The following is a 26,497-nucleotide window of genomic DNA, read 5'->3' on the forward strand; positions in this document are numbered from 1 at the left end:
GTAAATACCTTGTTGATGCCCAAAAATTCTGAAATTTACAGGCTGTTTCTTATCCAAGTATGATGTGACAGTCCATTCAGTTAGACAGTGACCATGTTTACTCAGAATTCTGCAACACGCCTTGGTCATTCATATAAATACACATTTTTTCATCACAGGAATGTTGAATTGCTATAGCTAGTCAGACTAGTGGTTCATTAGTCTGGGATATTATTTCCAGATGCTTTTGAAGAAACACACACACACACACACACACACACACACACACACACACACACACACACACACACACACACACACACACACACACACACACACACACTTCCAATCCATCCACAGATCTTAGCACAAGGTTTATAGTTCTTATTTTTATACTCCTTATTTCTCACTTCAAGCCATTGATTTTTGTCTCTTTAAATTGTAAGTTTTGTGAAAATTGTAACTAAAATTTTAGTTCATACATAAAAATGCAACTTTTTTGGCAGATTGTGTAACAGATCATTTTTAAAAAATCACAGGGCAACTTCTGATTTACGTATTGGTGAGAGGGTTTTTTGAAAATGAGTGAGTGTGCTCCAAAAACATATAGGCATTCAATTCTCTGAAAGAGGTTTACCAAACAGCAGGAAGGTTCAACGTTCTGGAGGAAATCTAAGTAATCTCATCTTTCCGATTTCTGAAGATGCCATTATAGTATACTTTAAAAAAGAAAACTGTTTGATAAAGCATATCCGACATTTAAGATGTATATTTGATGTGATATTTTTGTTAAGCAAAAATTTAATGAAAGCCATATCCTAGCCTTTCTCATCAATCCGCATAAGTGACACTATGACCCTTTGCTCTTAGTGGAACCACATAGTAGTTCTTCACCTGGCTCCGGGAAAGCGACATGGAGTACCATTCCAAATTCCAGCTTCTGTGAGAGAGAACTTATTGACCCTACGTAATCTATAACCCCCTGTTGCTGTTGGGACTGGGACAGGCAATATCCAGGAAACTGGGAAGGAGAGAGGCTCTACTTATTACTGCTTATGGCTTATTCCAGGAGAATAACACTTCGATGCTCAAATGAGAAAATATGATTTTACTCCATTCTCTAATCACTTTGCAAAGCAGGTAGTGCATGTGGATGCCAATCAGTACCGATGCTTAGGACTAGGCCAAGTTCTAATTTACTATTTAAAAAAAAAATATTTGCAGAAACCCTTTATCTCAGTGTAACCTATAATTTAAATCAGCTTCTGAAACAGATGACTGGAGGATAACTAATGTGATGCCAATTCTTAAAAAAGACTCCAGATGCGATCCTGGCCGTTTCAGGCCAGTAAGCCTAACTTCACTCCCTGACGAATTGTAATTATAGTAAAGGACAGAATTGTCAGACACACATTTGAATGCAATTTGTTGGGGAAGAGTAAAGGAAAATCATGCCTCCTCAGTCTAATAGAATCTTTGTGGGGGTCAACACACACATGGACAAAGGTCATCCCGTGGATATAGTGTACTCGGGCTTCCAGAAAGCCTTTGATAAGGTCCGTCACCAAAGGCTCTTAAGCCAAGTAAGCAGTCATGGGATAAGAAGGAATGCCCTCTCATGGATCAGTAACTGATTAAAAGACAGGAAACAGAGGGTAGGAATAAATGGTCAGTTTTCAGAATGGAGAGCGGAAAATAGCAGTGTCCCCCATGGAGCCATACTGGGATCAGTACAATGTTGTTCAACATATTCATAAGTGATCTGGAAAAAGGGGTAAACAGTGAAGTGGCAAAGTTTGCAGATGATCCAGAATTACTCAAAATAGTTAAGTTTAAAGCAGACTGAGAAGAGTTTCAAAGTGATCTCGCAAAATTGGCTGACTGGGCAACAAAATGGCAGATGAAATTCAGTGTTGATAAATGCAAAGTAATGTACATTGGAAAGCATAATCTCAACTATACGTACAAAGTGATGGGGTCTAAATTAGCTGTTACCACTCAAGAAAGAGAATTTGGAGTCATGGTGCATAGTTCTCTGAAAACATCCACTCAATGTGCAGCAGAAGTCAAAAAAGCTAAGAGGATGTTAGGAACCATTAGGAAAAAGAGATTAAACAGTAACTATCATAATACCACTATAAATCCATGATACTCCTCCAACTTGAATACTGTGTGCAGTTCTACTCACTCCATCACAAAAAAGGTACGTTTTAAAAGTGGAAAAGGTACAGAGAATGGCAACAAAAATGATTAAGGATATGGAACAGCTTCTGTATGAGAAGGTTAAAAAGACTAGGACTTTTCAGCTTAGAAAAGAGATGACTAAAGAGAAATATTATAGAGGTCTATAAAATCAGAAAATTATGTGTAGAAAGAGAATGCAGAAATGTTATTTACCCGTTCACATAACAAGAACCAAGGATCACCCAATAAAATCAATAGGCATCGGGTTTAAAACAAACTAAAGGAATTACTTCTTCACAGAACACACAGTCAACCTGTAGAACTCCTTGCCAATGGCTGTTGTGAAGTCCAAAGCAGAAATTGGGTTCGAAAAAGAATTAGATCAATTCATAGAGAGTAGTTCCATTGATGACTATTAGCCAAGATGGTACGGGATGCAACCTCCCTCCTGCCTTGCTCAGGGTGTTCCTAAACTTCTGACTGCCTGATGCTGGGACTGAATGATGAGATGGATCACTTGGTAATTCCTCTGTTCTCTTCATTCCCTTTGAAACTAATGTCATTGGCCACTGTCAGAAGACAGGATACTGGTCTGAACCAGTATGACCATGCTTGTGTAGGGACCTGACTAGAAGGCCAGAAATTGGATCTCTGATCAAAAACTAGGTTGGTGATGATAATACAAAAAACAGAATTTACTGAATCCCTCACTCCAGTACTTACAGAGTACCGGAAGAACTTCAGCTGCAATTTAGCAATCAAAATCCAGTAATCTAGTCTAGATGCCGCAGAAGACGTTGTTTCTTATTGTGTTACGTAGGGATTCCTTTTCCTGTGGAGGTCAGAGCAACTTTTTCAAAGGTGAGCTAATACGGAAGAAGGGGAAGAAAAAGTGGAGGCAAGGATGGTTGTAGTTGTCCCCTCTGCCCCTTTACTGTTGCTAATTCAGCTTCTTTTCTGGGCTACCTTTTTGTTTCTACCCCACTGTAGCAGTGATAAAAGAGCCCTAGGGGGGTTCCCTCTCAGAAGTCAGTCAGCAGGGATCAGGTCTTATTCCTGATACCAAGAAGTAGGGTCAGGGCCTCCCAAATCCCCTTCTTCCTTCCCACCCTCAAGCAATTGATTCTTTTGGGGCTAAAGCTGATTTGGATGCTTACTTTTTTAACGGAATGAGAGTTGGATAAAAGTGAGTCCTACTGTGCTTAAAAAAAGAGCTTTCAAATGTTTATAAAAATGTGATATTGTGCAAAGTATTGAAATAGTACCTGATATTGTCCTTCTAAACGTTGTATCTGACTAAGTCAACTTGTGACAAATGGGTTCTTATTTCTTGTATTTCTTCCATTTTGAACAGGTTTTGTTAAATTTTTAGAAGGCTACTACATTGTGTTAATAACAAAAAGGAGAAAGATGGCAGATATTGGAGGGCATGCAATATACAAAATAGAAGATACAAATATGATCTACATTCCAAATGACACTGTACGAATCACTCATCCTGATGAAGCAAGGTAAATGTTGGTGGTAGACTGTGCTTTTACATAGCGTTTTTAAGTGATGAAGAAATATTGCAAACTAAGGTTCATAGACTCCTATCAGTTACATACTCTAGAGTGGAGCAGTTTGTTAAACATTATGAGCTTGTTTCTCCAGTCCTTTATGCTTGCTTTATGCTGAAGTGACATTGGCTTAATTGGAGATAACTGGTGTAGTGAAATGGACAATCATAATGTAAATTCAGCTGAGCCTACCCAGAGGGGAAATGCAGCTGTGTCATGCCCCTTTGTAGCTTCTGCCAACACCTCCGGATTATTCATATGTCAGAGCTACAACTAAACAAGTGTGTGTGGCCTGGATTATTATCAGAAATCATCCACTCCACATCAGTTCATTTGGGAGCATGTAAGTGCTAGTGCTGCTATATGCTGCTTAATATACTAGTTGTCTAAGTAGCATTAGGTCCCCTGCGGTGCCTTGTAAACCTCATTGGAAAGGGTGGCATGGGTAGGGAGAAGATTTAGTGGCAACATTTCATCAAAACCAGCTGGAGTGTTGGTGTTTAAGCATGCAGGGCAGGTGCAGACTTGAGACAGGGAGCATTATATATGCGCTTATCAAGATTCAGTGAAACTGGCTTCTCATAAACTGAGCATGTTTTCTGGTGAGTACTCCCATCCCATGATTTCACATGCAGGAAGGAATGTGGCCCTCTGCGATTTGTAGTCATGAATACTATGTGAGTATATGCCAGCTTAACTTTTGGCAGGAGTGAGAACTTATTTTTTTGAGGTCCCAAACAAATAGAGCATTTTCAGTCTTGTATCATGTGTGTGTTAACTAAAGGTCGCTCACATCACCATAAACTAACTGCAGGCAATAGATCAAGCTAATGGTAACCATTAAGTAAGTTTCCACATTAGAACACATTATAGTTATACAGATGTAGTACACATCAATACTGCTTGTTAGAAACTAACAGGGCACATGAATGTGACATGCAGTATTAAACATCAACATGTTACCTAAATCATGATATAGAAGTACATAGTATTTTGTCTTATTGGAAGTTCAGTTAGTTTTAACTTTTCCTACATAGTGATATGACTGTCCTTGAGACCTAGAGAATTTTTAGGTGTACCGCAGGTTGTGACAGAAGGAATGGTTTCTTGGTTTCGGTGACAGCACTAAATCTTGTAGTTCTTACTACTTTATCAGTTGGAGTTTGTTTTGCTTGGCTAAACACTGCAGTATTTGGCCCACGGTGTATATATAAATAGATGAAATTGCAACAGAGATGAATCCACAGTGGTCTAAAATAACAATATAAAACCTTGGTGAGACACAAATTTCAAACAATGGGTAAATATAGTCTAGAACAATATCAAATTTGTCCAAGCCAAATTTTCCAATGCTCCAGCAGAATTGCAATGATTGATAAAATACTGCAATACAGAATTGTAGTAATAAAGACAAGGGGAACAGCTGATGACAATGAGTAGACATCTGCATATCTTGATCAGGGTATTCCTCAAACTGATTATTCAGTGTCTCACTTTGTGCATGTAGAAGAGAAGTTACTGTTTGGAATAATTTTTTCCCCCTTATCTGTGTTACTCTATCTAGATATCTACGAATCTTTCAAAATGTGGACCTGTCTAGCAATTTTTATTTTAGGTAAGTATTTAACAACAATTACTGATTATTATAATCTCAATTTTTAGCAGAAATCTTAATCTTGGCTTTAATTTTGTTGGTAGCTTAGCACAGTTTTGTGTAGTTGAATTTCAAGTGTTACCTGGAAGTGCCTTGTAATCGATAATGTTAAAGGCCACTAACTGAATTTTTTGTAGTACAACTCTTTAAAACTCCTCATTGTTTGATTGTTTAAATGCAGAAATGATTTTTCTTTTCAAACTTAGTTTTGTTTTATGGTGACAGCCTTAAAGACCAAAGTGTTCTCTCTAGCCACAGAAAAGGAACGAACAATATCGTCTCCAAAAGCTTTCTACACTGACGTACCAATATCCCACAACTCTTCTGTGACTTTGTTTGTATCCAATACAGACTGATAAGCAGACTTTTCCCTTCCCATTATAAAGTAAAACATATGGCAATAAATGAAGAGCCAAGGATCCTTAACTATCACTAGTATGAAGACATTAATCAGGAAGCTCAATACAAATTACAAAGTGATATGATTATTGATGAAAAACTTGCATATGTCTTCTTTTCCCTCCTCCTTTTACACTGGCTTCTCTTAATGATAAATATGTGCTCCTGAGACCACCTGGGCAAGAATTATCTTTCCAAACGAGGCTGAATTACTGTGCATTTTGAGCTATTGCTCAATTCACACAGAGGGTCAGCTGGTCTGGACTTGTATACAGGCTCTTCCCCGCTCCCCTGGTAGTCTCCCCCCTTCCTTGGATATTCCTAAATAGCTGTTGATGTTTTCCCAGCACCACTGGAGGCCATTTTTCTCTGCAGTCCTCACTCCCTTTATTTTTTAGGGTCCAATTTGTTAGCTATCAGGGCTTGGTAACTTTCTGCTGGTCTTAGTGTTGCAAACTGAAAATTGGGACTCTGTGTTTGTGAGTGCATCTGATGTCCCACCGAAGAGTGCTACTGGTATTTTAAAGTTGCAGTGTGAAGACCAGCAGAAAGGCAGAAGGTTCTGAAGGTTCAATGCTAGGTTCCTAAGAGATAGAAGGGCAGGGAAAGCAGATCTCCAGGTGCAAGAGTAACTAAAGGAGGAACAAGGACTGTTGTCCATTTAAAATGGATATTAGTTAAATAGATCAGTCAGGATCGTTTTTTCATTCTCTCCCCTATATTTCCTTTTTCTGTTTATATCTATTTTTCCTCTCTGCTCTACCCCATAGAGGGAGTAGGGGGAGAAGCAAAGGACCATTCAGATACTCCTGCTTCTGTGGCACAACTTTCCGTTCCGTCCGTCCATGTGCTGTGTGCAAGGACTTGGGGCAAGTGGTTGATCCAGAGATTGTACTGGCCTTTAATTGGTGAACGTATATTATGACTGTTCACTGTATTTTCTGTTCAGGCCAAACTATAATCATGTTCAGTTTTTCACGTTATTTCACAAATTTGCAGGTAGTGTTTGCGGGATTAATAATCCATTTATTTTGTTTGACTGTTTGGGATGGTAGGTCAGGAGAAGTATATGTCTCTCATAATAGTGGGACTCATGAAGCTGGGACCAAGAGACTCTGGCAAACTGCCTGGAGTCTGTCTCAGTTGTGGCTTTAGCTTTCTTGGTAAGGTGGACATGTGGTGTGGGCCAGACAGCATCTCTGGCTTGGTAGCCATTCTGACCTTGAACTCTTCTATTTAGGACAAAGAGTGGGTCATGTCCACGCTGAGTGGCTGTAGTCACTCTTTGCTGCAGAGATATGTTCAGTCTCTTTTTTTTGTTTGTTAAAGTTTCAGCCATTGTTCTATAAACTATTCATTAGCTTGTAATGTGTTGTTTGCAGGATCCCCTGGGCAAGCTACCATTCTGTAATTACAGTATGTTTGTCTAGTTTCATTGTCATTTGCTGTTTTATGCAAAATAGTCTATACTGCATTAAATAACAATACATGTAGAAAGCAAGGGTTTTCAGAAGTATTCCATGCTCTCATAATTTTTACTAAATTTTAATCTTGGTTTCAGCTACAGCTATGATCTGTCACACTCTCTTCAATATAATCTTACCATCCTGAGAATGCCACTTGAGATATTAAAAACTGAAACAATTCAGACTCGACAGGAGAGCTTTGATATCTTTGAAGATGAGGGACTTACAGCACAAGGTGGAAGTGGTAAGTGTATTTTAGACATACTGAATTAATACTAATAGTTAATAACAAATGCAGTTAGAATTATTTTTCACTCAGCCTACCTTGCAGAAACATCCAGCTTTTTTAATTGATCAATGCAGTCTCATAACAGTCCTCAGTTAGTAAAAGATTACACAAAGTGCCAGTTACAGATATTTGAATATGAGCAATGTAATTTCTAGATATGATTAATCATTTCTTTTGGTAATTTACATTGTAGCTCAGGGAGATAATTGCGCATGCTGACATTTTTCAGCAATTGATTATTTAGCTCACCCAATAGGTATGAGTTTACAAATCAAGCAGTAATTAATTTTCAGTGAAGTATAAATAGTGCTAATAGATTTTGTCTTGTTTAATGTTGGTAAATATTGATGACAAAGAAATTTTGTTATTACCATCAACTTAAACCATTAGGCTCTACAAGGGACTCTGAACAAAACACACATTAATTTAAACTGCAACCAAAGGCTTCCATTTTGGATCTGACAAACAGCAGGTTTAAAGGGCTATTAATCAAAAATTTTTATAGTTAAAATGTGCGTTCATGTCTGATTTCTCCTGTTTTTCTGTGCCACTCCCCTCTTCCACTCCCTCCCCCACAGAAACACTTGAAAGTTGTTTTATTTTAAGTGGGTTACTTGGTTTCCTTCTTCCTCTAATATGTCACGTTAATCATTTTTAGCAGAGCATCATCAACAAAGTTGGATTGTAATTTTTTTTTGCTGTATCTGTTTAGTGTTGTAGAAATATGCGAGACCACATCAATGAACATACAGTTTATAACTTTGATCCTTTTCCATTTTTCTGAAAAAAGTATGTTTTTTCAAAGTGAAAGAAATGATAGCGGTTCCCATGAAGTCCATTAGGGACTTTCTTTTGCTATCAATTTTACATGGAAAGCATTCATATACTACAATGATGGGTGCAGTATAAAAATCTTAGATGCTTAACTTTAAACATGTGCTTTAATCCATCTCTGTTCAGCATAGTCCTGCAGCACATAATTAAGTGGTTTCCTGAATTGGGAACAAGCACAATCAAATAAAAAAACCTTAGTTACAGTGTGTTTTAAAAATGAAATTATCAAACATGGTTGAGCTCTTTTTTATTATTGGTGCATTTTCATTTTAACTTTTTAGGTGTATTTGGGATTTGCAGTGAACCATATCAAAAGTACGTGTGGAATGGTCAACTGCTGGATGTAGTAAAAAACACTGTTCATCATGACTGGCTTTTGTATGTTATTCATGGATTTTGTGGGCAGTCCAGTATCCTTTTTACTATAAGAAAACAAATATTGGTTTATTGCATTTAAAAGTTTGTGTATGAACAGCAGTTCATAGGAGAAAAGATTAATTACTGCATCAGTTGTTACTAAACTCTATTTAAAAGGATTTTCACATGTATTATGACAGTCATTTAATTAGTTTTGCATTATTTTGCAAGATTTTAAAAACGTAGGATCTAAAAAATGATATATAATTGGAAAGATAATGTCCTTACTGTGTTTATAAAAGATGAGGGAAAATTCTTAACCCAAACGCACATTTTACAGTAAATCACTGTGATAATACTATGGAAAAATAAGCTTCCAATCTTGCAATTACTTCCATACAGGCAGAGTCCTGTGCCAGTACGGAGCTAATTGCAGATTTGAGTCCTAGTAGAGCAACTTTGGGACCAGATGGTATTTATCAGGGAGTTGTGAAGGAAAAAAACCAAAACCCTGTGGTAGAGCTTAATTATTCACATAGAGATGAGCTGATATTATTGCTAAAACAGAGGTATTATTTTTTTATTATTTTAGGATTGGATTTTCAAATCACTGAGACCTAACACTGCTTCAGTTGAAGTCAATGATAAACCTTACTGACTGCAATGAGACCAGAGTTAAATTGACATTAAGTGTTTGTTTTTAAAAATTCCATTCTAAAAAATATATAGAGATAGATATATCTACTGCAACACTAGTGGAAAATATATCCAAATCTTAACTTTATACGTAAATGATTAATATAAACCTATGCATACATCATTTAAATGAACTGTCCTCTCATCTAATAAGAATCTAGCATACTATAGGTGGCTTATTTTAATCTATCATCTTTACCATACACCATTAATATATACAGGCCTATTCATGGAAAAAAATGAAAGAAGAAAGGGGACTATGACTGGATTCAGAATTTAGGTATAACCTTTTTGCAAAAGATCTTCTGAATTCATTGTATTCTCTTCCATGTCTCCATTCCCAGACTCTTGTTTTGCAAAAGCATCTGTATATATATGAGTAATTCTGCATATAAGTTATCCCATTTTTTGTGCATAAATATTTGTAGCTTTGGGGCCTTAGTATTTAGTATGTAATTTTGCACAGGTAAAGTTATGCATCATCAAACTCAAATAATACTTTTTCAAAAAAAAATGGGGGGGGGAGGGAAGAGAAGGAATATAGTGATACTTATCCTTAAAGTAGAATAATTAGATTTTTAAATAAATTGCCTTGAGCCTCAGTTCTTTCAGACAAGTCAAGAAAGAACAATACATCACTTCATGATTATTTTTTTCAAACTACCCTTTAATTCAGGGGTTCAGATAAATGGCTATTGTTGAGGAGAACACAGCACAAGGTGGGTGAGGTTGTAAAGGTGGTCTGAAGCTCCCTTGTGCATTCCTGTGATTCTAGGGCTGCTGGGTGCAGGGCTGCTTCCCAGGCATAAATTAGAACAGTTTTAAGGCTACTCTAGCTTACAGGCGCAGTTACTGGCCTCAAATGACAATCACAAATCAGTGCTTTTATAGGGGCATTTTGGCTAGTCCCATTGTGCTGCCAGCAGCAGAGATCTGAGTGATATCTTCTTAGTGTATGCACAGTGTGCCTCAGGTGGCATGTGGCCAGGATTGATTACTGAATTTGGTGCACTGGTTGGATCACTAGCTTTCCTGGCCTGGGCCAGGCACTGATGGGGTGTGTTATGTGAATGCTGAACATAACCTTTTTGTTGGCACGGTGCCCTAGAGTTGATTCTCCCTCCCCACTCTCACCTCAGTGCCTTGTTATGCCTGCCTTATGGCCAGAAGATGCTACAATTGCAGCAGAAAGTGTCCTCTAGAGGATCTGGCCCTCTGTTTTAATTGCATTAACATTAAAAAGCTCAAGATTTCCCTACATACATGCTTTTAACATCTACTTGCAGCAGATCTTCTTGATGACTAAAATGTTAACAAATGTAGTTCCAATCTTCAAGGAAAGGTGAGTGAAGGACAAATCTGACAATTAGATGTGTGTATCTCACCTAAGTATGTAAGCAATTAAAGATAATTAAGAGTAGATTAATGCAATACCTGGCAAAGTATAAACTGAAGTCAAATCACCACTGCTTCTGTAGTATGTTTCAGTGGCTTTTACCTAATCTGATTACTGAGGCTGTTGGAAGTGAACTTCCTTTCCAGAAAAATCTTTGGAGGATAACCTATATATCTGGTTTGGAAATAAAAATCAGGAGTTCCTAATTCCAGAGTTGACATGCACGCCTCCTAGGGCCTTAGATAAATCTTGTAACAGCTCTGCCGACATTGTTCCTTCTGTAAAGTGGAAATAATATTTATCCTCCTCTGTAAGGTGGCTGTGAAGATTAGTTGATTTATTGTAAAGAGCTTTGAAAATGGAAAGCACTATACAGATTATTATGATTGAAAAGGGAATTAATGTCTCTTCCACTCATTAAAGAAATCTGAAAGTGAAAAGGAATCATGGTCACCTGTGTTGTTAGAGGTCTTATGAAATAATGTTAAAATAGGGTTTTCATTCAGAAAAAAGACAATAAAATACATTTTCTTTAGAGTACTTTTTTTTTTAACATTGGCCAGGACTCAAGTAAATGAAAGGAAAATAGCTTTGGGAATCATAAAATGTGTAAACCTTAACCTTACTTTCAAGAACTGTTAATATATGGTCGTCCAGTGCATGTCACTCTGATAGCCAGAAGATCAAGCAAATTTGCTGGAACACGTTTTCTAAAGAGAGGAGCAAACTCTGAGGTAAACTAAATCTCTCTCAACTTTCGTTTTGTACTGCACTACATGAAGGTCTTATCCTACTTCCTTAATAGAGAGCAGGATTGTGTCCTTAAGGTTTTGGTAGATTATTTTTCATTTTACAGTTATCACATCCATAGTGAAAATGTCAAGGGGGGAAATGTAAATTTTTACTATTTTATGATGATTAAATTAAATATAAGAAATGAAAGCCAAGATAAGAAAAGTTTCTGTTGTAACACTTTAGTGAATATAGTCAGGTATTTACCTGCAAGGTAGAAAAGAAAATTCTGATGAGTTGGAAGATACAACTGCAGCAAATGGGATTTAATTTGCTGTAGAGAATTCATGCTTACTCATAATTTATTACTGCAAATATGTTGATATATAGTTACTCATAGTTCTTTCATGTGTATGCTGGTGCACATTTTCTTTGCACTGTATGTAATAGCTGTTGAAATCCAGTCTGTAGAGAAATAACCTGATATACAGACTTTTATATTTAGGGCCCAACACTGCAGTTAGATGTAGATCTTTATGCTCCCTTGTGGTACCACTGACATGCTCTAGGCTCTGCACAGACATTTGGGTCTGTGCTAGTACATAATATTGCAGAACTGGTCCCAGAGGTAGGGAGGCAACCATCAGATTCATGAAAAAGTTGATCAGTTATCCAAAGCCTGCCTGACCTCAATCCTAATTATTTATCACCTTGAGCCACTACCTAACAATATGTTTTTTGCTTGCATCAAACCAAGTTACAATCAGTCAGACCGCCTCAGGACTAATGCCTCTTCAGCACCATAATCAGGCAGCAAGCAGATCAACATTTTGGCCATGTGTGATTCTTGGACACGTTTAGAACAACTTTTTGCACTAACCCTAGTTTTAAGTTAAATAATTTTATAACGGGATTTTAAAAGGGCTGGACAATTTTGTGACCAATAGTAATGTGTATCTTTGCATGCTGATACAAAAGTAATCAAAACATAGAAATTGGCTTGTTTTTTTGATTAATTGGCTTGTGAAGTTGCTTGTTGGCTAGTTTTTGGCTTGTAGCTTGTTGCAAGTTGTAGCTTGTTGCTTCTTTTTTTTATTGATCGGCTCGGGGCAAGCAGGGGCAAGTGGGGGAGAGAGTCAGGGGTGCACAACGGGCCCACCACAGTCACAGACTGCACGGCAGGGGATCTTGTCACATAGAGTGTTTGGGGTTCTTAGGGACTGACTTCTTTTGGCCTTGTTTTGAAATGGGATTAGCTTGTTTTTTGGCTTATTGTGAAAATCGGGGTGCTTATTTACCATGTGAAAGTTGGCAACTGTGAGTTACATGACCAATTCAGTTCCCTGCTTTGGAATTCTTGTGCTCTTATGATTTGACATCCCTTATTTTTAATTTTAATTAGTCCTGTCATTCACAGTAATTATTTCAATAGCTATGTATTCAGCTCTGAAATGTAATATGTCCATAGTATTTGCCTTTTTTTGTGTTTGTTTGTTTCAGGGGGATGTTGCTAATGAAGTAGAAACTGAACAAATACTTTGTGATGCTTCGGTGATGTCATTTTCTGCAGGGAGCTATTCTTCTTACGTTCAAGTTCGAGGCTCAGTCCCTCTATACTGGTCTCAAGATATTTCAACTATGATTCCCAAGCCACCAATTACATGTATGTTTTATATATTCTTTATGGTAGCCTATGGTAAACAATGTGTTTTTCCTAAAAGCATGCCAGAGAGAGGCTAATCTTGTAAAAACTTAGAATTTTTTTTATCTTTTATTTCTTCACTGTGAAGCTACAATTAAAGATTGACCAGCAATTATGTAAACATCCTGGTTTATGAAAGTGTTCGTTAGTTAGCCACAAAAATTAGTTCCAGATTGAAATTAGACCTGAGGAATTTGGTGACTTCTTAATATTAGATGTTGTGCCCACTGTTAACCAATTGAAAAATTCCCCTTAACTTTCATGGGCCAGGATATATTTGCCCTTTGACTTCAGTGGGACTACTCACATGCTCAAGAGTTTAGCACATTCATATGTGCTTTACTGGATTGGGCCTGAGTTTGCTAGTTAGTAACTGTCCCCGTCCTTTATAGCACTGGCTAGCTTGCACAAGTGCTGCCTCAGTGGGTATCTCTAAGTGAAAAAGATCTCTGGATCCAGTGCACTGGTCATGTGTAGAACAGAAGTGGAATGGATGTAAAAGTGAAAGTGTTTCAGAACAGGTAACTAACAGTTTCTTTCTAGTTATTTAATTTTTGAAAAACTTTAAAAAAAAAAAATTGAAGGGAAAACCTTTTCTTTTACCCTGTTTCTTTAATGATAGAGATGTGAAACTATTGCTTTAAAAAATTAGTAAATCTTTTATAAAAAATGCATTCATAGGAAAGTAACCTTTCAGGATCTGAAAATTTTGTTTTCTTCCTGAATATATTTATTTACTTTGTTCCAGTGGACCAAGCAGATCCATTTGCGCACATAGCTGCACTTCACTTTGATCAAATGCTTCAGAGGTTTGGCTCTCCCATTATCATTTTGAATCTTGTCAAGGTACAGTATTGTTTAGTCATAACTTGGTGTGGTATAAATAAATCAATAAACTCATGGTTTGTTAAAAATAATTTTTAATTGTACTAAGTTTTTGCATTTAAAGCCAGATTATAGACTCATTAAAGCCAATGAGTTTTGCTGCTTAAATTTGGTTCTGAAAGCTGGCCTTGCCCTAAATATAAATTTAATACTAGCTTCTAATAGAAAATGCACATTTTCAGATTAATAAATAACAAGGTTATTTGTAGGAAAGCTTAAATGAACAAACAAGTGAAATTCCTCCCTTGCTGTTTTCACTCCTATCCATCGTTAAACTGGTTTCAGTGTATCAGTTGTCTTTCTAAAACAGAAGATTTGGATTTGACTCCCAGTGAAGCTTTTCCATGCAAGTTTGAAACAGGCAGAAGGATTACATTTTATACTGAAACATGAGGATCTATTTTGAATGGGTCGGAATGCTCTCATTCCATCTCAAAATGAGCTAATACCAGCCCACAAATGGAGGACCTTTTTCACAAACCTGTTCCCCTTCCCAGGTGTACCTTGCATTGTAGCTAGACTGTCAGTATAGTTCTTCAGAGATGAAAATATCCTTAATGATTATACACTTCTTGCAATGCGTATTTCATCTTTCCTTTCAGGCTATTGGAATCACCTCACCTTGAGCAGGAATAGTTGAACCATGGGTTGAAAATATGTCCAGACAATAATACCAGTATGAAGCCTAAGGTCAGGCTGGAAATCTGTGGCAGAGCCAGGAACTGAATCTAGATATTCTGATTCCAGTCCCCAGTGCTTTAAACAAAAGGCCATCTTTCTTGTTTCTGCTTCACTCTATTTACCACCAAAGTGTGCTGCAGTACCATCATATGACTGCAAGAAGTCTTGGTGATAAACTTCCAAACTAAAACTACTGTACCCCATGCAAAACATCATGAAAAACAGTAAATTCTCCTTTGTTAGTGTCTAATGCATATCTTAAGCATTTGACAGGCAGTCTGGAGGATGATGGCATATTAAATATAAATTACTTTTAGCCTTCTTATCAAAGAGTAATTTAGATATGTATTAAGTGTGGAGTATTTTCAGATGCTAATGATAAATCTTGAAAATATAGGGATCTATTTGACAGTGAGAGAGTGTGTGACAGACAATATCTAATTGAACAGTATTTGAATCTAATATCTTCATGAGCCAGTCACTTTATTGAAAATGCCAAACAGATGTTGATTAGCATCCAGGGGGCCAAACTTTTTCTGAGAATGAAAAACACTGTAAATATATATATCCTGCACAGGGACCAATTTGTTTCCTCCTACTCCTGGAGGAAGAAAAGTGATGGCAATAAGGGCAATCATACTAAGAAGTTGCATGCAAAGAACATTGCTCACTTTGGTAGATTACTGAATTGTGTCTTTAAACAAATGAGCTGAACAAAATTAGGTACAGTTTTATCTCTCTCTCTCTAATCTTGGATTTAACTATATAATTCATGTTTGCATTTACAAAAAGGCATTAATACTTTGAACATAAATTAAAAACACTTGGAAGATAATAAATTTTGGACTTTTGAATAATTCAATCAAACTGCAGTATATCTATGCAAAATATAATGAAAAAGTGAATGTTTAATGTATGTTTTGCCTCTTAAAGTTCAGAGCAGAAAAGGAGGAATTTCATCTTAATGTTTGTGTTACTAACTGCTTCATAACTTTTCTGACAATATGGGTAAAATATATGTTTTAAAGAAAATAAATGCAAATGTAATAAAGTGATTTAATAGACCTAATTAATTATACGCCTATGTAGAAAAGAGAGAGTTGCAGCAGAGGTATATGGCTATTGCTGATGTATTTTAATTTATTTTTATTTGGATAATACATACTTGATATAAGAACCATCATATGTCATTTCAGTGTATTCTTCATTAGATTGTAGTATATTTAATACTGTGTCATATGAATCTTTAATTATAGCTGATTTCATATTCTCTCTTAATCTTCCTCGTTGTTGTTCCATTGTAGTATGTTGTAGAGAGATGTTCAGTTTAGAAAGGACGTCTTACATGCATGCATGCAATATAAGTCTCTCATTAAAAAAACTGAAAAAATACAAAAGTCTGACTTTGAGAATCTGTAAGCTGAAGTAGTAAATAGTAAAGTCCCATTATTTTCTATTTCTTAAAGCTTTTGTTTGAGTGTGCTTTTAAGAATCAGCACATGAATCTGTGGTAAACAACTTGAGATATACTTTGTTGACAAGAAAATGATTCTCTTATTTACAGATTTAGTTTTCAAAGGCCAGCACTAAAATGTGAATCCAGATTCACATGACCCTGACATGTGAATCATTATGTGCTTTTATTCACAAGGCTTTTGTAGTGTGGCTGAAAATGTGTCTCTGTAGGTGCTCAATACTAGCATGCTAAAATTAATGCTCTTCTACTACTTATGTGCAGTGGGGAAAATTGTATTTTCCTATGCATGTGAGTGTTGATCCAATTTCAGCACAACCACTGAGCATTTTTACCTCAGGTGCTCTTACTCTTTGGAGAATTGTTAAAGGTTAGTGAGTTTATAAATGTCTTCTGCTTTTCTGTGCAATGTGGAAAGTGGTAGTAATTAGTAACAAATTGTATGTGCTGTTGCTGAGATTTGTTTATATAATTACACACAGAAAACTATGAGAAAAGAACATTATTAAGCTTGCAAAGCCAAGGACTCAAAGTTAAGTGATGCCAGAATTAAGGTTGCCTGTACTTGTCCATCCTGCAATGGGCAAATTCCACTCAGATAAAAGATATCTGTTCTGTTTCAGAAAGTCTCACATCCCAAGCAGGTTCTCAGTTTGCCTTTTCTTCTCTGCAAAAACCCACAAGTCAAGAAATGCAATGCTGAAGATTCATCGTCTGGAGCAATCTGAATGGCAGTGGATCCAGAAGAACCAAGCTCCAACACCCATCTAATAGTCAAGTCTATATCTTCCAGTGAATTTGATGCTTCAGATTTAAAAGCAGGGTGTTGAATGGAGTCACCCCAAACACTGACGAAGGACCTTTGTCCTCCATAGAAACACCCCCCCCCCAAAAAAAAAAAAAGAGAGAATCAGAGGCCAAACAACTCTTCTTCTTACTGCCTAATGACTTCTCCTTCTAGTCCCCAGACAAGGTAGTAGCCTCAGTACCTATACCAGCACTGGATGATTTCAGGACCTTTCAAGAACTCCTGGTGCAGATCAGAGATGCCCTGGGCATTGTGACTTTGGTCATCTCCCATAAGTCTCGTGAGCTACTTATCATATCGTTGACCACTGGTCTCACCAGGATTGCCCTCCACATGAATGAAAGCCTCCTAGATCTGGCAAGAGCCTTGTGGCAAATGCCAACAACTTATAACACTGTGAGTGAAACATGTAGAGAAATAATACAGGTATCCTCTCCACACCTGGGATTCAAGTACTTTTACACCCACCAGGACTCATCTCTAAGGGCAAGGATCCTAGATGCTTAGATATTTTTGGAGCAAGGCCAACCGCCAGGCTTTATTGACCAAATATGACTTTTTAACAATGGACAGGGTGACACCTTTCCAGGCCAGGCTGCCTCACAAAAGAGAGGAGCTGAAAAACACTAAAAGAAGGCCAACTGGTGGCCAAGATAGCCCTGCAGGCAGCGATGGATACCTGTGACACACCATCCAGGTCTATAACTGCCTGCATATGACCATGCAGAGAGTTGTGTAGCTCCAAATCTCATGTATCCCTCACAAGGTTTAAGCCATGAATGATGGCTTGCTCATTGAGGGCTCAGAGTTGTTCATCGAACTAACCGATAGCATCCTACATTTACTGGAAGATTCCAAAGTGACCCTGTGTTTGTTGGCGATCTATACTTCCCCATCCTCAACCATACAGCCCTCAGCCATTGCACCAGCAGAGACCATGTTCCCTATCTTACCACAGACAAATGTAGTACCCTGACAGAAACATTTGAGGTAGAGGAAGGGGAGTCAACTCTCCTCAACTTCGGCCCCAAGTTCCATAATGATAGCGTGTCAGCAAATTTGATGGGAGGTCAAGATCTGCTTAGGAACCAATTCAGAGAGGACAACCTTTGGAAGTCACCTGAACCCATTCTACTGGGTGTGATCTGCTGGAGATCGCAGCCTGGGCTACCCCATCACCATCCCTCTTCAGGGATCCTGATCATGAGAGCCTATTACAAACAAAAATGGCTTCAGTCCATCACATGACATCATGTTAATACCCAAGTAGTTCATCAGCAGGGTGGAAACCGTTAGATCCACTCTTAGGTATGCCATTTTCAGTTTACAGAGTAATTGATAGCAATAGTAGGTTATTAACCTCTTTATGGACCAGTAACAGAGAGAGATGGGACACTTTGCCAGCAGGTTTTGGAGATATTTGCAGACAGCAGAGGCTGTGAAACTCAAGAATCTGTTCTTCCATTCCAAGCCTGAGGGAAGTGTACTGTAGGGCAGTGGTTCTCGACCTTTTTCTTTCTGAGGCCCCCTCTAAAATGCTATGAAAACTCCAAGGCCCAGCTGTGCCACAACTGTGTTTTTTGCATATAAAAGCCAGGGCCAGCATTAAGTGGTAGCAAGCAGGGCAATTGCCAGGGGCCCCACACCACAGGGCTTTGGCTTCAGCCCTGATGGTCAGACTCAGGGCCCAGGGCTACAGTCCTGCACGGTGGGACTTTGGCTTTCTGCCCTGGGCCCTAGGAAGTCTAATGCTGGCCATGCTTGGCAGACCCTCTGAAACCTGCTCTTGGCCCCCCAGGGTGCCCTAGACCCCTGGTTGAGAACCACTGCTCTAAGGAGCATAGACTCTACTGCCCATTTCCCCCAAGCTGACCCTTTCTATGCCATCCTCTCCAACCTGTCCCAGTCTTATCTACCCCAGCTCTGACTCTTTGTCCCAGTCTCATAGTCCCATTCTCCTAACATACTCAATCCAATTCCTCAGGCCTTACCCCTTCAGATTCCAAAACCAGTGTCCCACTGCTGCTACTCAGTTTCCTTGCCCAGGCAGTCTCAGTTCTCTCCCCAAATCCCTGATTTGTTGGTCTCTCTCCTCCCTGGCTGTGTCACCCCCACTGACTCCCAGTCCCATCCAATCTGTGTCTCCTCACCTCCCCTGACTTCTTGTCACAGTCTCTGTGCCCAGCTAGTCCCAGTTCAGCCCCACCCCAGCTCTTTATCAGATGTCTCCATTTCCACCCCAGCCCTCTAGTTCCTAAACTTAGTCTTCTTGCCCAGCTAATCTCAGGTTACAGTGTAGCTCCAGTCTCCATCCCTCAGGTTCCTTGTCCCAATCTACTCACCAAGTCCTCCCTCCACCCTGGCTCTTGTCTCATCTGTATTTGAATCAGATGACTTCCTCCCTCCTTCATACTGTCTTGATGCCAGCAGGTGGGGGGAGGGGAGGTTTGCTTATAGAGACCACAGGAGAGACACGCTTCCTTACTCAGTTCTGGTACCTGGCCCCATCCCAGCCTGCAACAGCCATTATAGCAAAAGTCTTCTTTAGCTCTGGGATGGAGCATGCTCACTGCTCTGTGGAACAAGTGTATGTAAAATCTGGTCAGCACTAGGACCTGGGAGAAGATGGAGCATGGTCAGTGAGGATGGATTCTTTAGAGATTTAAGCTATTAAACTCTAGCAAGTCTCTGAGTTTGTGAAAACTGATTTTTTTTTTCTCCCAGAGGTTTATAACTTGGCCAAATTTGGGCAAATTTTCCAAAGGCTCATTTCTGACACAAAGGGTACCATTGTCATATTTCAAAGCATGGTGGTGCTAGAATTTTCCAAAGAAAAGGCCACCTAAATTTTACTGTGGAATAACTTATTTTCTTCTAATATTGTTCTTGGAAACCATTGAACCATTTTGGTTGAGCCTTAAAAAAAATATTCAGCCTCAGTGAGCAGAGCACCCAGCCCAGTTGGGATCAAGGCTCTGCACACACTGGTTGTCTGGCTTGATCCTGGGGAAGGGAAGGGGCCCATGAGATCCGTCTCTGGCAAAGAGTGATGCAATTTAAGCCCATTGCTTCTTGTCCTATCCTCAGAGATTAAGGGGAACAATTTTTCTCTCTCTTCCTTATAACAATCTTTTATGTACTTGAAAACTGTTATGTCCCCTCTGTCTTCTCTTTCCCAGACTGACTAAACCTAATTTTTTCAATCTTCCCTCATAGGTCTTGTTTTCTAGATCTTTACACATTTTTGTTGCTCTTCTCTGGACTTTCTCCAATTGGTCCACATTTTTCCTGAAATGTGGCACCCAGAACTGGACACAATACTTCAGTTGAGGCCTAATCAGTGTGGAGTAGAGCAGAATTCCTTCTCATGTCTTGCTTACAACACTTCTGCTAATGCATCCCAGAATGTTTGCTTTTTTTGCAGCAGTGTTACACTGACTCTTATTTAGCTTGTGATCCACTATGACCCCCAGATCCCTTCCTGCAGTGCTCCTTCCTAAGCAGTCATTTCCCATTTTGTATGTGTGCAACTGATTGTTCCTTCCTAAGTGGAGTACTTTTAATTTGTCCTTATTGAATTTCATCCTATTTACTTCAGATCATTTCTCACTTCTCATGTCTTTCTTTCCTCTCCCTTCCCGCACTCTTCACTCTTTTTTTTATTTCCCTATTCCTCAGTAGTTATGCTTCCCACCTCAGCAGTATCCATTGATTGCTATGTTCCCTGCAGATTCTGTACATAGCATCTTGTAGTTCTAAGTAACAATCATACTTGTTAAAATGTACAGCTTTTTTCTGTCTGTCTAGTTTTTAAATCTGATCTAGTTTATGTAATAGTGGACATCAGTAGTGCCTATTATAGTTAAGAGTTGCAAAACAGCTTCCACTTTTTAGTCACTATTGACAGAATGAGAACATTCTGAAAATTTGCCTTTTGGGGTTAAACTTGCTATGCTTAGTCTCTGATCATAAATAAGTTTTGGAATGTTGTAGGAAAATTCCTCTATAAATATTTCTCAGGAGTGTACAGAATGAGAATACTTTCCCCCTTTAAAATAATAATAATTCTTACCATGCTTTTTGAGCCATGTTACAGCAAAAATGGCTTGTTTAGAAACTTGTCATGAAAGTAGTCATAATTAAGGTACTGTTTGGTTTGAAATATATTACTTTTGGTTTAAAAAGGTACAACTATTTAAAAATTATTTCTATGTGCACCGTAGAAAATGTCCTTTAGTACAGAGTAAAATAAAGATACACTGCACAGTGTGTAACAAGTTAAATGTTCATTTGTTAATTTGAAAAAGCTACAAGAACATCAGAGCTGTTTAGACTAGCTATAGAGTCAGAGAGCTTATGAAATCTGCTGGTGGAGCTTGTAAGTTCTAGAACTGAATTAGCTTCATTTTCCTCCCCTTTTTTCTCCTTTCTTTCTTCATTTCCTCTTAAGAAGTTATGTAGAAAATGGAATGAAAAGCTCTGTTGATGCAACCTTGGATTCCATATGTAAAAATCTCGAATCTGATATCAAAATGTTCAGATTTCAGCACTATTATTAACTCTTTGGTGCCAGGGTGGATATAAATCAATTAAAAATTGATTTTTTTTAAATTTAAATTGAATACAGATTTACTTTAAAAAACCCTGTTTATAATTAAACTTGAAATTGACATCCTCTGTTAAGGCCTGGGCTTACTATAATTGGTTAAAATTTCACATTTAAAAATTAAACAGTACATGTTTGCTGCCAGACTTTAAAGGGAAGCCACCACTGAACAGTGAAAGTCACTGTGTGAGCGCCTGGAACTAGACTTTGTTGAACTGCCTAAACCAGCTTTTAACATGAATAGCCTTTTCCGCAGGTGCAGAGAGAATATTTTCTTCATTTTAGTTTATTCAACTAATTCAGTTCAGTGACTGGTTCAGCTGAAGTTAAACCAATTGGGAGTTGAAAAATCAGGAAAGTTTGTTTTCTCTTTCTAATCTTTGGATAAAAAGCAGGTGTGAGAGAATGAGATCTACTAGTTCTAAAGTAGAGGTGGGTAAACTACGGCCCGTGGGCCACATCCGGCCCAGCCCCTGAGCTCCTGCCCCGGAAGGCTCACCCCTGTCCTTCCCCCGTAGCCTCAGCGTGCCGTGCCGCTAGCACAATGCTCCAGGTGGCTGGGCAGCACAGCTGCAGAAACCGACCTGAATCTGTGCTGCGCAGTGGCATGGCTGGCTCCAGCCGAGCAGTGCAGCTGTAGCACGGCCAGCCACCAGTGCTCCAGGCAGCGCAGTAAGGGGGTGGGCAGGGAACAAGGGGGGTTGGATAAAGGGCAGAGGAGTTTGGGGTGGTGGTCAGAGGGTGGGGGTGTGGATAGGAGTCGGGACAGTCAGAGGGTGGGGAACAGGAAGGTTGAATGAGTGCAGGGTCCTGGGGGGCAGTCAGGAAGAAGGGAGGGGTTGGATGGGGCAGCAGGAGGCAGTAAGGGGCAGGGGTTCTGGGGGTGGTCAGAGAGAAGGAGTGGTTGGATGGGGCAGGGATCCTGGGGCCGGGGTGCAGTCAAGAATGAGAGGAGGAGTTGGATGGGGTGGCAAGGGGCAGTCGGATGGGGGTTCCGAGGGCAGTGAGGGGACAGGGAGTGGGGGAGGGGTAGATGGGGCAGGGCTCCCAGGGAGTGCTGTCAGGGGGTGAGAAGCAGGGTGAGAGAGGGGGCAGGGGCCGGGCCACGCCTGGCTGTTTGGGGAGGCACATCCTCCCCTAACCGGCCCTCCATACAATTTCTGAAACTCGATGCGGCTCTCAGGCCAAAAAGTTTGCCCATCCCTGTTCTAAAGTTTTGAAGAGCATGGTGACCAGAGACAGTCAGTTCAATTCAGTACTTTCTTTGTTTAATAATTCAGTTTTTAAATGCAAAACGTGTTTTGATAATTTATTATGTATCCAGCTCCAAAGGTAGTTTTATTTTACTAATAAAAAAATAAAATGCTGTTTTGTGCATTTTAATTGAATTTTAATTTCTATCGAAATAGAGCTTGACACAAATCACAAGTAGCAAATTAATCTAGTAAATGAGAGGCATCTTTCACTACTTTCTAATATGAAAAATGTAAAAACTAAGAGTCTAAATAAATGTTAATCCATGTAATTGCTTAAACAAATGTATATAGATATAGTGTATCCTCCTGGTTAGCTAAAAGAAGCACCAAATTTAGTGTAAAGGCTATATATAGTTACAAATCAATATGCTTTAATGGTTACCAATCCAAAGAGAATCAATCTTGCTTTCAGAAAATGAAAAGTAGAAATATGAAACAAGTTTTAAAAATTATGATTTAAACCAAGGTTTCCTGCTTGCTGATTCAATAATAACAAAAATCAGTGATTTAAATAAATCTGCCCATTTTTTGCACATATATAGTATGGCTATTCTAATGTATTTCATAATATAATTCTGTTTATCATAGATTATAAAGCCTAATATACTATTTAGAATTTTACTGAATTTCCTGATGTTTGATCATTTTTAACCGTCTGCCTTAATGTTGCATAAATGCTCCCCTGCCCCCCTCCCTTTTCTTATGCATGCTGCTTGTTCTTCCTGTTTTACACCTATAAACTATGAAATACTAAAATCGGAGATGGGGGTGTGTGAGAGAGAGATTGTATACAAACATTTTAACATTTAGACCTGTTACCTCAAAAATATTAATGCTAATTTTTTCTGGCTTTGATTAAGGAACGTGAAAAAAGAAAGCATGAAAGGATTCTGAGTGAAGAACTTGTTGGTGCAGTGACATATCTCAATCAATTTTTACCCCCAGAACATGCTATTGTGTATATTCCTTGGGATATGGCCAAATACACAAAAAGGTGGGCAAATTCTTTCTCTGTGTGGATGTCTTCATAGTTCATAACTGATCAGTGACGGGGATAAATGTTTTTTACATTTCTTTGCTATATCTTGCCAGTGTGAGGGTGGTTTTAGGAAATCAGAACAGTTTTACAGGTGTGAGGAGGGAGGACATTCTGTTTCATGAAGGATTTTGAGATTTCAAAATTTGGTTGGTTTGTTCCAAAAATCTGGTGAAAACCAAAATTTGAAATGACCGAAAATTTTCCTTTGGAGAAAAAAGCCTTATAACAGGTCAATTGAAATGTTTTGACAAAATAATTGTTTTTATTTGTATTATAATGCAAAATTAAATTTTGAAACAGTCATTTCAAGGCAAAACAAAATCAAAACATACCATTCCAAAAATGTGAAAGTAGGATATTTTTACATTCTCAGAACCTTTTTCTAATTTTCTTCCAAAAATGATTTCACCTGAATATCTATCTGATTTCATGAATCTTTTTGATATCAACAGAACCACCCATTCTGATGCAATATAGCTCTGCCTAAGTTTCTCTAACCACTCCTATTTTATCATGTATTTTTATCAGTCAGATGATTTGCACCTCTCCAGGCCTTTTGACACATGCCATTTTTGTCTTCCACAAGTATCTTTATCTGTACTTAACAAGCTGCTGTTTCAGCCTAATTTTGAAAATGCTTTTCTTCACTGACTTTGTGCATTCCCATTTGTGGAATATGGCACATGCATGTTGAGCCTGTGGAATATCCTTGAACAGCCATGTCGTGGGAGGTTCATGAGTGATCTAGGATGAAAGTGACATCATTGCCCTACACCAGGGGTTGGCAACCTTTCAGAAGTGCTGTGCCGAGTCTTCATTTATTCACTCTAATTTAAGATTTCGTGTGCCAGTAATACATTTTAATGTTTTTAGAAGGTCTCTTTCTATAAGTCTATAATATATAACTAAACTATTGATGTATGTAAAGTAAATAAGGTTTTTTAGATGTTTAAAAAGCTTCATTTAAAATTAAACTAAAATGTAGAGCCCCCTGGACCGGCGGCCAGGACCTGGGCGGTGTGAGTGCTACTGAAAATCAGCTCGCATGCCGCCTTCGGCACATGTGCCATAGGTTGCCTACCCCTGCCCTACACTATTTAAGGCAGCACATCCTCCAACTTCATCAGTTCCATTGCTGCAGAGAGTTAACTGAACCTTGCTTTTATGTCCTCAGGCTAGATGATTATAGTCTAATTCTTTTACCCTTCAGTAATTAACAATTTTTAGTTAGTGTAGTATGGGTTATCGTAACCTAGATATCTACCTTGGGTAGTCTCTAGGCCATGAATCCTGTAGGAGCTTCAAGAAATGTCGTGTCCATGTCAGATGCCTCATAAGCCAGAGTTGGGGGACAGACTGTGAATCCTAGCGTGTGATTAGTCATGTCTTCACTTTCCTCACATTTGAGGGAGACACATTTGTGTGATGACCTGGGTAACGATAGGCCAGTTAGTCTGACATCAGTCCCAGCCATAATAAGGGGGAAAAGTCGATACGTGATTAAATTAATAAAGATAGGAATATAATTAATATAATCAATAAACATGTTTTTTATTAAAAATAAATCTTGTCCAACAAACCAGATTTCATTCTTTGCGATTTAAGGTTTGATTGCTAATGGTAACTACAATACTTATACTTTTGGAAACCATTTGACTTAGTACCACCACATGACATTCTTATTTTAAAAAATTGGCAATCTATACAGTATTAATAAAGCATATTAAATAGATTGAACTGGGTGACTGATAGATATCCAGAAGTCATTTTCAGTGAAGATTCGTCATTGAATGGGGGATTTCTAATTGGGTTTTACAATCATTGGTACTAGGCCTGAAGCTATTCAACATTTGCATCAATGATCTGGAATTAATTATAAAATCACTGATGATAAAATGTAGATGATGCAAAGATTGGTGGAATGGTTAATTTTAATCATTTACCAATGTCCCTTTTTAATTATGTGAAGTGAGAAAAACTGGCATGAAAACATTGTTGACATAATGTTTGGTCAGTAGATACGAAAGAAAATCACTGACGGAGACTTTTAAACCAGTGAAAATTTGAGAACAGTATTCAGTATTTGTTTTTTCTCCCCATAGCAAACTGTGTAATGTCCTGGATAGATTGAATGTAATTGCGGAAAGTGTAGTGAAGAAAACAGGATTCTTTGTAAATCGTCCTGATTCCTACTGCAGCATCTTGCGGCCAGATGAAAAGTATGTATGAAAACAAGAAAAGGAAACAGGGTAGGATGAGTTTGTGCGGGGGGGAGGGGAGGTGAGTGTACATAAACCTCTGTGTGTGTGTATGTATAAATAGACACACATGCTTATACACATGAAATATTCCTAAATCCCTGCAATATGTACTCTCTCTCTAACATGGCTTTTTAAGGATTGCAGTAATGTGAAAATTAAAATATAATTAGAGTGAAATATAGTTAGAGTAAAATATAGTTAGAGTGAAAAAGACTGCAACCAAAAGGACATAGTCTATAA

At 38.3% G+C, this 26,497-nt stretch overlaps 1 protein-coding gene across 4 annotated transcripts in view; it reads left to right on the top strand.

The window, feature by feature from the left end:
- The window catches only part of FIG4 (FIG4 phosphoinositide 5-phosphatase), a 167,286-nt gene that overhangs the window by 39,607 nt on the left and 101,182 nt on the right, over window positions 1–26,497 (top strand). For all 4 annotated transcript variants that reach the window (XR_003999559.1, XR_003999560.1, XM_030556096.1 and 1 more), the window contains exons 4-12: window positions 3,518–3,674; window positions 5,287–5,337; window positions 7,337–7,485; window positions 8,646–8,774; window positions 11,447–11,547; window positions 13,046–13,208; window positions 13,996–14,093; window positions 23,818–23,951; window positions 26,099–26,215. Coding sequence is in view for 2 of the 4 variants with exons in the window: in XM_030556096.1 (XP_030411956.1) it covers window positions 3,518–3,674; window positions 5,287–5,337; window positions 7,337–7,485; window positions 8,646–8,774; window positions 11,447–11,547; window positions 13,046–13,208; window positions 13,996–14,093; window positions 23,818–23,951; window positions 26,099–26,215 (1,099 nt within the window). In the remaining 2 variants the exon portion in view is untranslated. The remainder of the gene's footprint in view (window positions 1–3,517; window positions 3,675–5,286; window positions 5,338–7,336; window positions 7,486–8,645; window positions 8,775–11,446; window positions 11,548–13,045; window positions 13,209–13,995; window positions 14,094–23,817; window positions 23,952–26,098; window positions 26,216–26,497) is intronic.

The sequence above is a fragment of the Gopherus evgoodei genome, chromosome 3, assembly GCF_007399415.2.
Source record: "Gopherus evgoodei ecotype Sinaloan lineage chromosome 3, rGopEvg1_v1.p, whole genome shotgun sequence".
Classification (NCBI taxonomy): Eukaryota; Metazoa; Chordata; order Testudines; family Testudinidae; genus Gopherus; species Gopherus evgoodei.